A 16,263-nucleotide genomic window follows, 5' to 3' on the forward strand; every position below is an offset into this window, starting at 1 on the left:
GCTCCTCCGTCGTGTCCAACTCTTGCTGCGAACCGTGGGCTGTAGCCCACCAGACCTCCTGTAAAAACAAATCACTTAGATGCACTGAAGGGCCTGGCAGGAGAGGAGAGGTGGATCCCTGCTCTCTGTTCTCTGTACACCAAGCTTACCAAGGGACTAACATTTCTTGGGAGGTTAAGCCAAGATTGACCCTTTACCCATCTGCCATCTTTCCTGGTGGATGATGGTTTGAGGGACTAGGAAGGACTTGGTCTTTCTTACCTCTTGTCTTCACCTTCCAGCTGGACTCCCACATGACAGCCTTGGTTTCTTACTGGACTGGCCTTCAGCCCACTTTCGAGAAGGTCACGAAAGCCACGCTGAGTGGTAGCAGCTCAGCAGGCACTTGCTGCTAAGTTGTTGTTGTCGTCCCATCGCTAAGTTGTGTCTGACTCTTTGTGACTCTGTGGACTATAGCACGCCAGGCTCTCCTGTCCTTCCCAGAGTTTGCTCAGATTCATGGTCATTGAGTTGGTGATGCTATCTAACCACCTCATCCTCAGCCACTTTCTTCACCTTTTGCCTTCAATCTTTCCCAGCATCATAGTCTTTTCTGATAAGTCAACTCTTCGCAACAGGTGGCCAAAATATTGGAGCTTCAGCTTCAGCATCTGTACTTCCAATGAATATTCAGGGTTGATTTCCTATATGATCACTGGTTTGGTCTCCTTGCTGTCCAAGGGACTCTCAAGAGTCTTTTCTAGCACCACAATTTGAAAGCATCAGTTCTTCAGTACTCAGTTTTCTTTATGGTCCAACTCTCACATCCATACATGACTTACTGGAAAAACCATAACTTTGACTATAGGGACATTTGTCACCGAAGTGATAGACAGTGTCTGAGGTCTGCATGGGTGAGTGTTTTCCAAACTGCGTTCCAAGGAAGGTTCAAAGGCATTGGCCAACCAAATGGAAAGAAGCACTGATTTAAGGGAAATCGAATCCATCCTGTATCACAAGGCATTTCAGAGCCCATGGGTGACACGGGGCAGGTGCATATACTGGGGTGAAACGTGGACATCCATCTGGGCTTTAGCAGAACATCTCTTGAGTCTCGTTGTTTCCTGGAACACACTTGGGGAATCCTGGTATGTACTCATGGAAGAAGAGAAGGCTCCCTGACTCCATTAATTCCTTAGCTTATGGAATTACTTAATTCAATGTGTGAGACCAAGTGTGAGACCATTGAATCGCTTTGTACCAAGTGCAAGACAATCAGCTTGCTTTGTCTGTCTGGGGGACACAGGAAATTAAATATGGCAGTGAAATGAAGCCCTGTCTCAGGCAGGAAAGCTGTTCTAATCAGGTACCCCGCCCCCTGCATTTTGTGCTAAAAAGAGATGAGTTTGAAGAAATCAGTGAGGACATATGAGGCTGTCACTTTACTACAGACACAGAGCTGCTTTTAGGAAGCAGAGGGATTCACATGACAGTTTCATATCTTCAAAGATGATGTTTTATCCATTCATTGTGAAAAACTTGCATATCTCTGAGTTTCCTTCTCAGTTTATACTTGTTATTTGATGATTAAGGACAGGTCCTTCTTCTGGGTGAACATCTTCCATTTCCCTGAGTTCTGTCGCTTCTAGCTTCTCATTACTTTTCCTTATCACTTTCCTATTTCGTTTCCCTGTGCCTTAATTTGCTTACCTAGCCCATTTTGTAGAATGGACATTTGAGCCATGAGTAGAAAAGATTAGAAAAGAACATTTCCACTTTCTAAAAGAGAAAGGGAAAACACAAGAAAATTGAAGAAATTAGTGTTGATTGGTAGGGAAAAACATGGCATCATTTCAGAATGTCCTGAGTGATGTAACAAAGCACCAATAATCAGCTCCACTGTGAAGCTTGTCCTTTGAATGCTTTTAACCTAGAGAAAGTAGGTTTTCACATGACTTCAATATGTGCATCTAAACAAAGGTCTTGGTTCTTTTTTCCTGATTTTCTAAAGTCGTAACATTTGTGGTTTTGCTTTGGCTCTTCTTTATCACAGAAACTTTTCTTTTTCTGTGTATGTTTTAGTTTTAGTTTTTTATTTGGAAAATAAAGTAGCAGTTTTTGTGAATATGATATACTTAGCCTTTGGTGGGAGTGTCAAGATGTTTTTTATTAATGTGTGATGTGGGCAAATATTTTACAGTTTTGTTGAATTAAATATGTAAAGAAAAATGCATAAGTAATATATATGTATTTTGATAAACGTTTATAAATTAAATATGCTCATGAAGTCATGACCCATATTAAGAAATTGAACGTGCTCCACTCCTCCAAAGACTCGCCCCTCTCCCAGCCTCTGCCCCTCTCATATTTAGCCCATCCTCAGAAATAATCATGTCTTAACTTCCACTATAGACTGAATGTTTGTGCTCCCCTCCAAATTCATAGCTTGAAATTCAGTCCTCAATATGATACACTATAGCTTTTTATTTAAATCAAAACCAGAAAGGGGCTATGGGGCTCCGTGTGGGAAGACAGACAGATGCCACGGGAGCCCCTTTGTTCTAGGGACTGACAGATGGCTTCCACCAGCCCATCTTCCATGGAGAGTGTTTGTGTTGTAACCTAAGGCCTTTGCTTTGTTCACATGTGGCCAGGGGAAATGGCAGTGTAGAAAGCTAATTTTGCTCCTCACTGAAGCGGGGAGCACCAGAGATGCTGCCGGGTTAAACCTCTTCCCATCTCCCGTTTGGCGGACTCAGATCCAGGATGAGTCTTCATGAGCGAACAAAACAGCATTCATTAGTCAGTGGTGTAACCAGCTCTTTCCTAACTGAAATTCAGCAGCTTTCCCCCAAGGCTCCAAAGACGCCGGGGGTGCAACATCTTGTCCCCCAGAGACATTGTGTGTTGAGTGATGGAATGTCTATGGGCTCTGTCTCGCCTACATGTCTTTACTTCCCACCACTGCCAATAACATCTGGGAACCAGCAGCAGAAATGAGCATCGAGTCCTTCCAGCGGCCAAGAACTTTCATAGAAGTAGGCCTCGGTGTGAATCCAAACACACTCCTGCAGTTTTGTCCCAAACATCACTGTGAGTGCTGAATCAGTAAACACTGCACCACTGCTTCTGTGGGGAGCACGGCGTCAGCCCCGCCACGAGAGCCTCTGGCCATGAGGTTTTCATCGACAGGTCAAGGCATAACCTTGGTTTATGTGTGCCTTGTTTAATGTATGTCATTGATTCCTGTCATTGAACGTGGCCAAGAGCACTAGCTCAGGCCTGAAGGAAGTTTATTTATTTAACAAATGTGTTTTCTCTGTAAGACACATCACAGCCTTGTGTGCTTGGCAACGACCAGACAGCACTTTAGTGCTGAGCTGGGGGCCGTCTTAAACAGCAGCATCGCCAGTAAAAGGCTCGAAAAGGTGAAAAACGTAGAACATTTAGCCTTGGATGAGGACAGTTGTTAGCAGCAGGAGAGGGGAAACTAGAAGGCAGAGCCCCTTTTTCCCCAGCCTCTGCTGGGCCGCGTGTGTCCGGCAACTCTAGCGTTTGCTGCTCTGTCCTTGTTCTCACATGACCAAGAATGCTTTGTGAGGATTGATTTTGGGATTTCAAATAAATTACAGAGCAGTCAGATTCAGAATCAACAAATACTGAGGATTCATTGTGTTTTCCATTAAGTCAGATTCCCTGCCTCCCCCCTCAAGAAAGGTGATATAACTGTATGGTGACAAAATTATTCTAGAATAATGCAGTTTGACTCTGTGATTCCATCTTACCCACCCCCCACTTCGGCTTTCAACCTTTCAAATAATCATAGCTTAGGTTAGGCTGGAGGGCAAAGGCATTTATCCTAAAAATGCATGTGTATCAGTAAAAACACAAATATTTAGCTGCAGTCTAGCGAATGCCAAAGGACTTTGTGTAGAATGAGATGTGAGAGGCTTGAATATGAAATTTTTATTATAAATTCTTCGTAGTTTGGCATCTTTATAGAGGATTTGCCTTCTAAATGAGCTGGGTTTTCTTTCCTTTTTAATAAATTGTTTCTTCTTTATTTTTTTAGTTACTTTTTGGCTGCATTGGGTCTTTGTTGCCGCGTGTGGGCTTTCTCTAGTTGCGGCAAGTGGGAGCTACGTCTAGCTGTCCTGTGCCGGCTTCTCACTGTGGTGGCTTCTCTTGTTGCAGAGCACTGGCTCTGGAGCGTGGAATCAGTAGTGTGGCACCCGGGCTTAGCTGCTCTGCAGCGTGTGGGATCTTTCCGGACCAGGGATCAAACTGGTATCCCCTGCATGGCATTCTTAACCACTGCATCACCAAGGAAGCCCTGTTTCATTTTTAGTTTAATCGTTAAGACAGTGTTTTGAGGTTTATCAAGTAATTCATTTCTATGGTTTTGTTTTATGCTTTAAAAATTTGGTAATGATTACTGCAAGGTAATGTGGGTGAAAACACCCACCCCTGTAATAGAGTTGAAACAAGCCAGCCCAGGAGAGGGCTTTCTCCCTGCCATTGCTAGAGGAGTACAAGGCTCCCCCAGCAAGTGCAAAGCGTATTGAACTTGCTGTGACGAACTATTGCTATCGACGTATGCTTTCTTGTTAACCAGAGTAATGGCAGCTGCTGGTGAGCCAAGCAGGAAGGTTTCCTCTTAAAGCAGGAGGCTGGATAGTAAATACTTCAGGCTTTTCAAGCCAGATGGTCTCTGTGGCAGCAACTCCACGGTGCTGAGATTGTGAGAGTCACCATAGATAATCCGTAAATGAATGGGTGTGACTGCTTTCCAATAAAGCTTAATTTGCAGGCATGGAAATTTGAGTTTCATATACTCATGTTGGGCTTCCCTGGTGGCTCAGACAGTAAAGAATCTGCCTGCCAATGCAGGAGACCTGGATTCTATCCCTGGGTCAGGAAGAGATCCCCTGGAGAAGGAAATAGCAACTCACTCTAGTATTCTTACCTGGAGAATTCCATGGACAGAAGAGCTTGGCAGGTTATGGTCCATGGGTCACAAAGAGTCAGATACAACTGAGCGACTAAGCACACACACAGACACACACATATTTCTCGTGTATCACAAAATCTTCTTTTGAGTTCCTACTACCAGTGAAAACTGTAAACACCATCCATGGTTTGTGGGCCAGACAGAAACAAGAGATTAGGGGCAGATTTGGTCCATTTGCTATAGTTTGCTGACCCTTGTCTTGAAGTTCGTGTTGTTAAAACTGTGTCATATAGTTTGGCCCTTGCAGCTATATTTCTGGGTCAAATAGATGGCTACATTCTTACTTCAATCTAGAAATAAAGAATTTAGAACATATATGCATTTATGCAGTAAAAGTTATATATGTATATTTGTGTGTGTGTATATATGTGTATGGGCTTCCCAGGTAACACTAGTGGTAAAGAACCTGTCTGCCAACGCAGGACACATGAGAGATGCAGGCTGGGTCCATGGATGGGGAGATCACCTGCAGGAGGAAATAACAACCCATTCCAGTATTCTCGCCTGGACCGGAAAATCCCATTGACAGAGGAGCCTGCTGGGCTACAGTCCATGGGTTTGCAAAGAGTCAGACATGACTGAAGCGACCGAGCACACACACACACATGTGTGTACGCATGGTTGTATATTATATGTGTATATGCATACATAGGCAGTCGAGTCACATGAAAAAAGTTTGGACTTGAAAGTAAAATAGACCTGGAATTACACCCTGAGTATGTGACCTCAGAAAAATCACTTAACTTTGTATCTACTGAGGTAGATAATATTCACTCCAGTGGATATGGTTGACTGAGAAAAATTAGATAATACATACAAAAGGTGCCTGGGACATGGATGTAAATGGTAAATAAATGTTTTTTGAAATGTTGATTTTTTATAAAGAAAAAAATTGGTGTGGTTCCCTTAAGAGGCTCAAGTCTTACTTCTAATATAGATTTTTAATAGGTTCTGTCCTGTTTGATAAAAATAAGCATGGCCACATCCCACATCAATTTTTACACCTTTTTTTTTTTTTTTGCTTTCCGGTGGTGCTGTCTATGGTCTTGTGTTAGTTTCCTCTGACTTCCATCTTTCTGGCTCTGGGAGCAGGCATCTCAGACACTCCTGTGATCCACCCCCACCCCTTCATGTGTGTTATATTTCTGTACAGCAATACTTGTCTTTTGATAGAGTGGTCCCTTGTTTGAAAAAAAGAGACAAAACTATTTCTGCTTCTGAAGCTTTCTTGGCAAGGGCACTGGCTAGAAAAAAACTACAAACTGGAAAACTTGCCAGATAGCAAGGGTTCATGACGAGAAAAGCTTTTCAGGGCATGCTTAAATATGCTTTTAAGAAACTTGTTTAAGGACTTCCCTGGTTTCTCAAGTGACACAGCAGTGTCACTTGACACGTGTCACATTGACACATCGATGCCTGCAGTGACGGAGACTCGGGGGACACAGGTTCAATCCCTGGGTCAGGAAGATCCCTTGGAGTGGGAAATGGCAACCCACTCCAGTATTCCTGCTTGGAGAATCCCATGGACAGAGGAACCTGGTGGACTACATCATGGGGTCGCAAAAAACTGGACAGGACTGAGCAACTGAGCAGGCGTGCACACTTGCAGTCCAGTGCTTAAGATTTTGCCCTGTCTTTCCTGCTCCTTCCGTGGAGTCTCGAAGAGTCGGAGACGACTGAGCGACTGAACTGAAGTGAGCTCCTGCTCCTTCTCCCTCCATCCCTGAGCCCTGGCAAGCACTCACCTGGCCTCCGTTTCTGAAATGCTGACATTACACGTTGTTATATAAATGGAATCATATTGCGTGTAATCTTTTCTGATGGGCTTTTTCACTCAACGCCGTTCTCTGGGGATTCATCCAGTCAGTGGTTCTGTCGGTAGTTAGTTCCTTGAATTTGAGTCAGTTCTAGTGAGGTGGATGAACCTAGAGGCTGTTAATACAGAAGTAAGTCAGAAAGAGAAAAACAGATGTTATATAATAATGCATATATATGGAATCTAGAAAAATGGCACTGATGAATCTATTTGCAGGGCAGCAGTAGAAACGCAGACATAGAGAACATACTTGTGAACACAGCAGGGGAAGGAGAGAGGGACAGATTGAGAGAGGAGCAGCGACACACACACAGTACCGTGTATGAAACAGACAGCTAGTGGGAAGCTGCTGTGCAACACAGGGAGCTCAAGCTCGTGCTCTGTGATGACCCAGAGGGCTGGGATGCGATGGGAGGGGCAGGGAGGCTCACGAGGGAGGGGACATATGTATTCTTATGGCTGATTCACATTCTTACATGGTAGAGAGCAACACAACATTGTAAAGCAATTATCCTCCAATTAAAAAAAAAATTGTCCCTTTTTAGTGCTGACTAGTAACAATGGAAGGCAATGGCACCCCACTCCAGCACTCTTGCCTGAAGAATCCCATGGACGGAGGAGCCTGGTGGGCTGCAGTCCATGGGGTCACTAAGGGTCGGACACGACTGAGCGACTTCACTTTCACTTTTCATTTTCATGCATTGGAGAAGGAAATGACAACCCACTCCAGTGTTCTTGCCTGGAGAATCCCAGGGACAGGGGAGCCTGGTGGGCTGCCGTCTATGGGGTCGCACAGAATCGGACACGACTGAAGTGACTTAGCAGCAGTAACCATGGATGTACCACTCTCTGTTTAATCATTTGAATGGCATCTGGACTATTTCTGGCTTCTGCTTATATTGAATAAAGCTTCTATGAACATTCATGTGCAGGTTTTTATATGAATAAATAAGTCCATTTCTTGAATGGAGGATGCTGGGTTGTGCATTAAGAATGATCCTCTTCATGTGGTCTCCCTGAGACACGGATTCCTGCTGTGTCATGTGGACCTGTTAGCATTAACACTAGCCTGACAATGGAGAGCTTTTGTTAGTGGTTCTTTTTTCTCCTTTAGCCTCAACTTCTCTGAGTCCACTATGTCAAAATGTTATTCATCTTGAGGACCTCAGAGCATGTTGCCCTTTTTCTGTTGCCCTGCTTCTCCTAGGATCAAACAGTTGTAAAGCCTTCATCATAAGATTTTTATATCATTTTCCTCCCAGTTCATACTCTACCATCTGAATTTCAGCCAGCACAGCTCTTCTCTATATTTCTAATATGGTGTGTTCCCTATGAGTGGAGCCTCTGCGCCTGGTCACAGCTGACCTTTAGAGCTGTAGGTCCCAGTTTTCCTCTTTATGGTCACGGTCATGTCCACCTCAGGGCCTTTGCACATTCCCTGGAAGATACCTTACACTCTTCTCACCTTTGGCTCGTTCACTGGCAGCTCTCAGCTCAAACACCGCTTCCTCATGGAAGGTCCTCTGGAGTATGTCCTCCTAGTATCCTGTTCTCTTCTTTCATAGTACTTTAAACATTTTAATTGCATGTATTAGTTGTATAAAACCTAAGACCCCATGTGGTTCCAGTTGGTCCATAGAGTCCCCTCAAAGAAGTTGACCAGAAGGTATGTTGCATGCATGCATAATAAGTCACTTCAGTTGTGTCTGACTTTTTGCAACCCTATGGACTGCAGCCCACCAGACTCTTCTGTCCATGGGATTCTCCAGGCAAGAATATTGGAGTGGATGTCTGTTCCCTTCTCCGGGGGATCTTCCCCACCCAGAGATGGAACCCATGTCTCCTGCGGCTCCTGCATGGCACGCAGGTTCTTTACTGCTGAGCCATGGGGAAAGCCCAGAAAATATATTATCTTAAAGCAATTTAAATCTTAACATCACCTCTGGAAGATGACTCAACCTCTGTCTTTTGAGTATCGGTTCCTCCCTGGGGTCCCCCCTCACCTTCATGGGGTGAGACCTTGATTGTACTGCTGTCTGCTCCCCACATTCACCTCCCAAAAAACTGAGTTTTAGTCTTAGTTGTTATTGCAGTTTTAGAACCTAGACCATTTGACTGTTGGATTACTAGACATTCAATGATGTCTGTGGGAAACATGAATGAATGGTTGAAATTAGGTATCTTATCTACAGGAAATGTTAGGTCAAAGTTGATAAAGTGAATGAATAATGAAAACCTTTCTTAATCTTTCAGGTGATTTTTGAAGTCATAACTTCTGGACATCAAGGTTACCTCGCTATTGATGAAGTGAAGGTGTTAGGACATCCGTGTAGTAAGTTGCCTCAACTTTTAATCCTTCAGGGACATGGTTGGGGGTGTATTTATGTTATGGATGGGAGAAAGTGCTAAAACCTGGAGGGAAGTTTGTCCTGTCTAGAGAGTCCCTGATGGACTTGTAGGTGGCGCTGTGCTAGCCCAGAAGTTCACATACATGTGTCATGTGTGAGGCATTGTAAGTGAAAAATGACTGAGTGCCTTGAAAGTGAAAATCAGCAATGGGGACTATGGGAATATTTGGTATGTTGAAATATCCAACCTCAAAAGAGAATGTTGGGAGCTGAGCAACCAAAACTCTGCAAATCTATGTGTCTGTGTCTGTGTGTGCTTAGTGCGTGTGTGTGTGAGTGTGTGTGTGTGTGTGTGTGTGTGTACAGAGCTTCCCATAATCATGTGCTCAGAAAAAATCAGTTATGTTTGCCTTTATAAATTCTTTTTTTGGTGACTTGCCTCACAGCATGAGGGATCTTAGTTCCTAGACCAGGAATCAAACCTGCACCCTTTGCAGTGGGAATGTGGAGTCTTAGCCACTGGACCACCAGGGAAATCCCACCTTTGTAAATTCTAATGAGTGGCATTGAACAGTACAAATCACTCTCTTCTTTTTTTCCCCTCTTAACATATTTTTAGGTCAGTCCATCAGATTGCATCATATACATATACTACACTGTATGTTTGTATTCGTCTATGAATATTTAGTTCCCCCTAAGACCCAGTTTTTCTCTGTGACAGACATGGCTGCAGTACACACCCGTGTGTGTGTGTGCACGTGCATGCCTTTGCATGCAGTTTGTGAGAACCTGGGAGATGTGTATTCTTACAGGCAGAGTTGCTGAGATGTCAGTTAGAAACAGTTTTACGAGATGCTGCCAAATTGGTATGAAAGGTGTCTGCCCAGTTCCACACCCACCAGCAATGCGTGGATATTTGAGTTGCCTGAATCCTTGCCCCAGGTTGATATTGTCAGACATTACATCTTTGACCATCTCAGAGATGGTGGCCTGCTTTACTTTTAGGGTCCCTGGCTTTAAAGGGAAATTGGCTCATTCAGACCATTCTGGATCTCTGCTGAAGCATGCATGTGTGCTAAATCGCTTCAGTCCTGTCTGACTCTGTGCAACCGTGGACTGTAGCCTGCCAGGCTCCTCTGTCCACGAGATTTCCCAGGCAAGAATACTGGAGTGGGTTGCCATGCCCTTCTCCAGGGGATCTTCCCAACCCAGGGCTTGAACCTGCGTCTCATGTCTCCTACATTGGCAGGCGGGTTCTTTGCTGCTAGCGCCACCCTTTCTGCTGAAGGTCCCCAGCCAAATCCATGGGGGTGTGGTTATAGCTAGGCTGATACTAGAAATAAAAACACTTGCAGGAATGTCTCCTTTTACTGTGTGGGCTGAGACATGCCCCAGTGATTACTCCACACGGTAGTCACAGACAAGTCTGGGTGGCTGTTATCCACTGGGCTATCATGACACCATTGTTTGATTCCACCCCAAAGGGTCTTGCTCTCTGAGATCTTTATCTGGTGTCCCAGTTCAAGCTCGGCAGTCATCTTGCTCATTACCCGGTCAGGACGTTCCTATTGTAACTCAGTGCTCGGCCTTTTCTTCTGTCAGCAATACTAGCGAATTCAACAAGAATTTCAGTCCCTTTTTTCTGAAAAGGCAAAAAAAAAAAAATGTTCCTAATGGGAACAGCAGGGCAAATTCAAGAAGCAGAATATAATTACCTGAGTTGGAATTTGGCCAAACGCTCAGAGTCATAGCCTCAGGCTTGGAAAAGTGCCCTGAGATCCTCTCAGGCGCATGAACGTTCAGGGCTTCTGATTCACCTCTCGCCAGGAGAGACGTCAGACGGACCTACTGTGTGCTGAGCCGTTTCCTGGAGCAAACCTCACCACCCGGCAGGTGTCTCTGCTGCTCTGGGTGCAGGTGCAGAGGCCTCTGGCCAACAGAACGGCTCCTGAAGTGGACCCCCTCCCATCCGGCAGGATTCTAGTCACTGCCTTCAGTAGGAGAGAAAGACTTAATGCTTCCCCTTCCGTCAGAGCCTTCCTGAAATGTGTCTCCCACAGTTCAGTGCATTCTTCCCAAGACCAGCTGCCTGCAGCCGCAGAAATGGTGTTTATGTCTCTCCTTTGGAGAATACCGGTTCTGATACCTAATTGGCTCTACAAACTGCTGTTAGGAGATACAGAACCGCAAAACAGCCTGTGTCCCAAGGTGATGGATGCTACAATGGTGTGTTGAACTGTGAGCTTTAAACGGTCTTGATGATGGCCTTTCTGTCGTTATCTTCTCCTGAATTGCCAAGTTTATGGGGAAAACATGCAAATAAAGATTTTAAAGAAGGCAGTCGTTTGGTCTTAAAAGGGAAAGCTTTATAGTTTGTATTCTAGGGGATTTCCTATCAGGGTTTCTAAATAATAATCAATTATTTTGAAATGCTGAGGCTCATTAAATTTACATCGTGAAGGAGCATAAATATTTCATATCCAAAATTCTGCTTTCCCCAAAGATGTAAAACTGCTGAACTTTATTTACTTCACTCTAAAGGCTCCTGTTTGGATTCATATAGGTTTATGAGCAGGCATTACGACACTTTTTTAAAAGTAGCTGTTCTGTTAAGGGTGTACAGTTGCTCATAAAATTGATTTTCGCGTAGTGACAGTAAGATGCCAGATCGTTTTGAAATGTGGAAATGCCTGTGCTGTGGCTTCACACAGCTTCTGATGAACATAGATAATTTCTGTATTTGGTGTGCACCCTAAAGCTATATTTTGAATTTGGTTCAATAATCCTGGTAGGAGAAACTGAAGAAGCGGTTTTTTCAGCTTCATAATATTGTCTCCTGTTTTTAAGCAGGTCGTAACTTAGGCATATGTGGGTATTATTATTATTATGACCTTGTGATGCCGGTATGTATTTTTATATCTTATAAGCTATGCAGCATTTTAACATCACATATCATTCCGTTCATCCTCTCAAAGTTGTATGGGAACGTGGGATGTTTTTCCTTTTACTCAGGCTTTCTAATATTTCCTTCAATAGTGTTTGCAGTCTTCAAGGTACAAACTGAACTTCTCTCATTAAATGTATTCCTATGTATTCATTTTGATACTGCTCTACAGGAGCCTGGTGTGCTACAGTCCATGAAACTCGACTTGGCAACTGAAAAGCAACAACAAATAAATGGGATTGCTTTCTTAATTTCATTATTAGATTGTTCATTACAAGTGTATAGCAACACAGCTGATTTTTGTACAGTGACCTCATATCCCGAGACCCTGTTGAACTTACTTATTATAAGTGCTACTTGTTTTTTGTAGATCCTTAGAATTTTCAAGACCCGCGATCTTTAGGTTTAGTTTTATATCCTGTTGTTCAGTCTGGGTGCCTTTGATTCATTTTCCTGCCTACTTGCTGGGGCTGGAACCTCCTGTACAGTGCTGAGTACAAGTGGAGAGAACAGATGTCTTTGTTGTGTTCATGTCTTTGGAGGGAAATTTCCAGCCTTTCACCATGAAGTGTGATGTTAGCTGTGAGTTTGGGTTTTTCATAGATGCTCACTATCAGGAAGGACATTCTTTTATATTCCTACTTTGTTAGATGTTATTTAAAAATCAATCATGAAAGGCTGTTGGATTTTAGCCAGTGCTTTTCCTTTACTTATATAGGAGAGGGGAAAGTTTTTTTTGGCCCTCCTAGGGTCGCTGACAGGATCTGAAACCGAGAAAGACAGATAAATGGGAGAAAAGCATATAGATATACTTCCTGTATGTTTTATGTGACACGGGAGGCTCATAAGGAAATGGAGATGTGCACACACAGACCTGAGTATGTTTATACTGGTTTTCATGAGGAGTGGACATTCATGGAGGAATGTGGTATTGTATAGACAATACTGTGAGTGTGGTAAGCTGAGGAAGACCCAAAGCAGGTGTCTTCACTTTGTTTTCCACCTTTGTCCTTAGAGATAGGGAGCTCCTTTCCTCTGGGCACTGAGAGGGCATCTGTCACGAGGGTTTTGTGGCCTGTTTCAAGGGAGAAAGGAAGGAAAGGTCAGAGTGACCTTCTTGCTTCCGCTGTTTTCTCAGACTCCTTCAGCTTAACATATTCGGTGTACCCAGGTGCCATGTTTTTGATGGCATTTCCTGAACTCCATTAACTGTCAGATTATGATATAGTTTTTGTCTTTTATTCTGTTGGTGTCTTTTATTATTATATTGATTAATTTGGGGATGTTAAATCAACCTAGCACTCCTAGGATGAATCTCACTGGGTTATAGTGTACAATCTTTTTTTTTAATTAATTTATTTTTTAATTGAAGGATAATTGCTTTATGGAATTTTGTTGTTTTCTGTAAAACCCCAACATGAATCAGCCATAGGTATACATATATCCCCTCCCTCCCATCTCCCTCCCCATCCCACCCACTCTAGGGTGATACAGAGCTCCTGTTTGAGTTTCCTGAGCCATACAGCAAATTCCTGTTGGCTGTCTATTTTACATATGGTGATGTAAGTTTCCATGTTTTACTCTCTCCATACATCTCACCCTCTCCTCCCCTCTCCCCATGTCCAGAAGTCTATTCTCTATGTCTATTTCTCCACTGCTGCCCTGAAAATAAATTCTTCAGTACCATTTTTCTAGATTGTGTATATATGCATTAGTATATAATATTTATCATTTTCTTTCTGACTTACTTCACTCTGTATAATAGGTTCTAGGTTCATTCACCTCATTAGAACTGACTCAAATGTGTTCCTTTTTATGGCTGAGTGATATTCTATTGTGTATATGTACCACAACTTCGTTATCCGTTCATCTGTCGATGGACATCTAGGTTGCTTCCATGTTCTAGCTATTGTAAATAGTGCTGCAGTGAACAATGGGATACCTATGTCTTTTTCAATTTTGTCTTATAGTGTACAGTCTTTGTTATTTGTTGTCATATAACACCTTAAATACAAAGATATTTGCATATATGATTCCTTCAATTGTGAAATCTAAAAATTATACAGAATCATGCCTCATTATTGTTCTGCCTATTTTAACAAGTAATAATGAAAAAGATTGCAAAAATCCTCATAAACCTATGTGTCATATATTGGATAAAATGAATGCAAAATCTAAGACAGTTCTGTATTACTACTTCGCAGTATGAAGTAAGTCAGCAATTTCTTTAAACACTTAAGAAATGCTGAGTTCATAATATGGCATTCTTGATTCAAATTTATTCTTATTTTATAAAACAAAATTAATTTTTCAATCATATTTATTTGCATACTCAAACATTGCCTACTTTCAAATTTAGATTTTTATGAAGACATTAAACTGTGTGATTAAAATAAGAATAACAATGACAAATTAAAAAATTGGAACTGTTTTCTGAATTATGTTTGTTGAATAAAGGCAGACCCAATAAAGGCATTGTTTGAGAAATGCACAGAACTCAGAACAGTTGTTTCATTTTAAAGGTAGGAAGTTACTTGGGTTTTTCTCCAATGGACTATCATTTTTCTTCAATATACAGTGACTAATAAAAGTTATCTTTACATAGTGGCTCACTTACTTTTCTGTGATAAGAATGTTGAGTGTGTTTTTCCACTTGACAAATTATTCCATTAAGATCCATTCTTACAGGACTGCTCTGTTGGTTCAGTGGGTAAGACTCACTGAACCAATTACCCTATTGGTTCAGTGGGTAAGACTCCAATGCAGGGGACCTGGGTTTGATTCCTGGTCAGGGAACTAATTCCCCCATGCTGCAACTAAGACTTGGCATGGCCAAATAAATAAAATTGTCTTACAAAAAGATCTGTTCTTACCTTACAAGCAAAACAAATGTAGCTTTGTCTTGAAACATGTTTGTTAAGAGCTTTCTGCTCACAAGAGTTTTTTGGCCTTTGTGACCTATTACCTTGCTCAGGTAGTGGGGATAATAATAATAATAATGCTTTCCTCAAAGGGTAAACGTAAGGATTAAATGAGTTAATGTACATAATGAACTTAGAACAGTGCTTAGCACATTTCTGCTGCTGCTGCTAAGTCGCTTCAGTCGTGTCCAACTCTGTGCGACCCGATGACAGCAGCCCATCAGGCTCTACCATCCCTGGGATTCTCCAGGCAAGAACACTGTAGTGGGTTGCCATTTCCTTCTCCAATGCAGGAAAGTGAAAAGTGAAAGTGAAGTCGCTCAGTCGTGCCCGACTCTTAGCGACCCCGTGGACTGCAACCTACCAGGCTCCTCCATCCATGCGATTTTCCAGGCAAGAGTACTGGAGTGGGGTGCCATCGCCTTCTCTAAGACCTCAGTAAATGTTAGCTGCTATTATTATGCCTGAATTCTGATTGGCCCACTGGAATGAATTAGCTGCAGATTGTAACTCTAAGTAGAAATACTGATTGGTTTCTTAGATGGGATAATTTAGCAGTGTCTGTTTTAAAAGTTAAAAAAAAAAGTTTGCAAAACAGATTGTGTTCAGATAGTACCGGGTATTCTCTTTAGCAGAAGTTGGCTCTTTTGTTTGCAATGATGTGCTGCACAAATAGAAGTGTTGACTCTGCATTCTGGCAGGCAGGCATGGCCCCAGTCCATCTCAGCCTTTGCCATTACATTAAAATGTAAATGTAAAGACAAAGGGGTCAGGACACAGTCTGCCCGTTGTCCATTTCGGTTTGCACTTTGATCTTGCAAATTACCATTCTCTGATTTTGTTGTTAGCATTTGGTAGCAGGCTTTGAAGAATCAATGATATGAGACATCTACAGAAAGGTTTGCATCCTGGTCAGTGATAACTCCTGGCTTTGGAATCAAAGGCTGATGTGAGATCAATTAATACCTGAAAACCTCTATTCTTTTAAAAGTTGTTTTCTTAGTAAGAAGCAACAGAATATGGCAGAAATGAAAAAAAATAGAAGAGTTCTACTCAAAAACCTTTTAATATTCATGGAAGATATTTAGTTTTTAGAACTCCTGCAGATTTTAGAGGAAAACTGGCATAGCATTTTGAAAGGGTACCCAGGAGACAAATGGGCCTATAAATTTAGAGAGAAAAAGAGAATTTTTCTTTTTGAGTATGGGCTAGATTGGAATTTTCCACTCTACTGGTGCTCTACC

The 16,263-nt window shown here is 42.5% G+C and overlaps 1 protein-coding gene across 5 annotated transcripts in view; it reads left to right on the top strand.

Moving 5' to 3' along the window:
• PTPRM (protein tyrosine phosphatase receptor type M) overlaps positions 1-16,263 on the top strand; it is a 662,162-nt gene that overhangs the window by 249,033 nt on the left and 396,866 nt on the right. For all 5 annotated transcript variants that reach the window (XM_061399910.1, XM_061399904.1, XM_061399907.1 and 2 more), the window contains exon 4: positions 9,060-9,138. In XM_061399910.1, the coding sequence (XP_061255894.1) occupies positions 9,060-9,138 (79 nt within the window). The remainder of the gene's footprint in view (positions 1-9,059; positions 9,139-16,263) is intronic.

The sequence above is a fragment of the Bos javanicus genome, chromosome 24 (genome assembly GCF_032452875.1).
Source record: "Bos javanicus breed banteng chromosome 24, ARS-OSU_banteng_1.0, whole genome shotgun sequence".
NCBI lineage: Eukaryota > Metazoa > Chordata > Mammalia > Artiodactyla > Bovidae > Bos > Bos javanicus.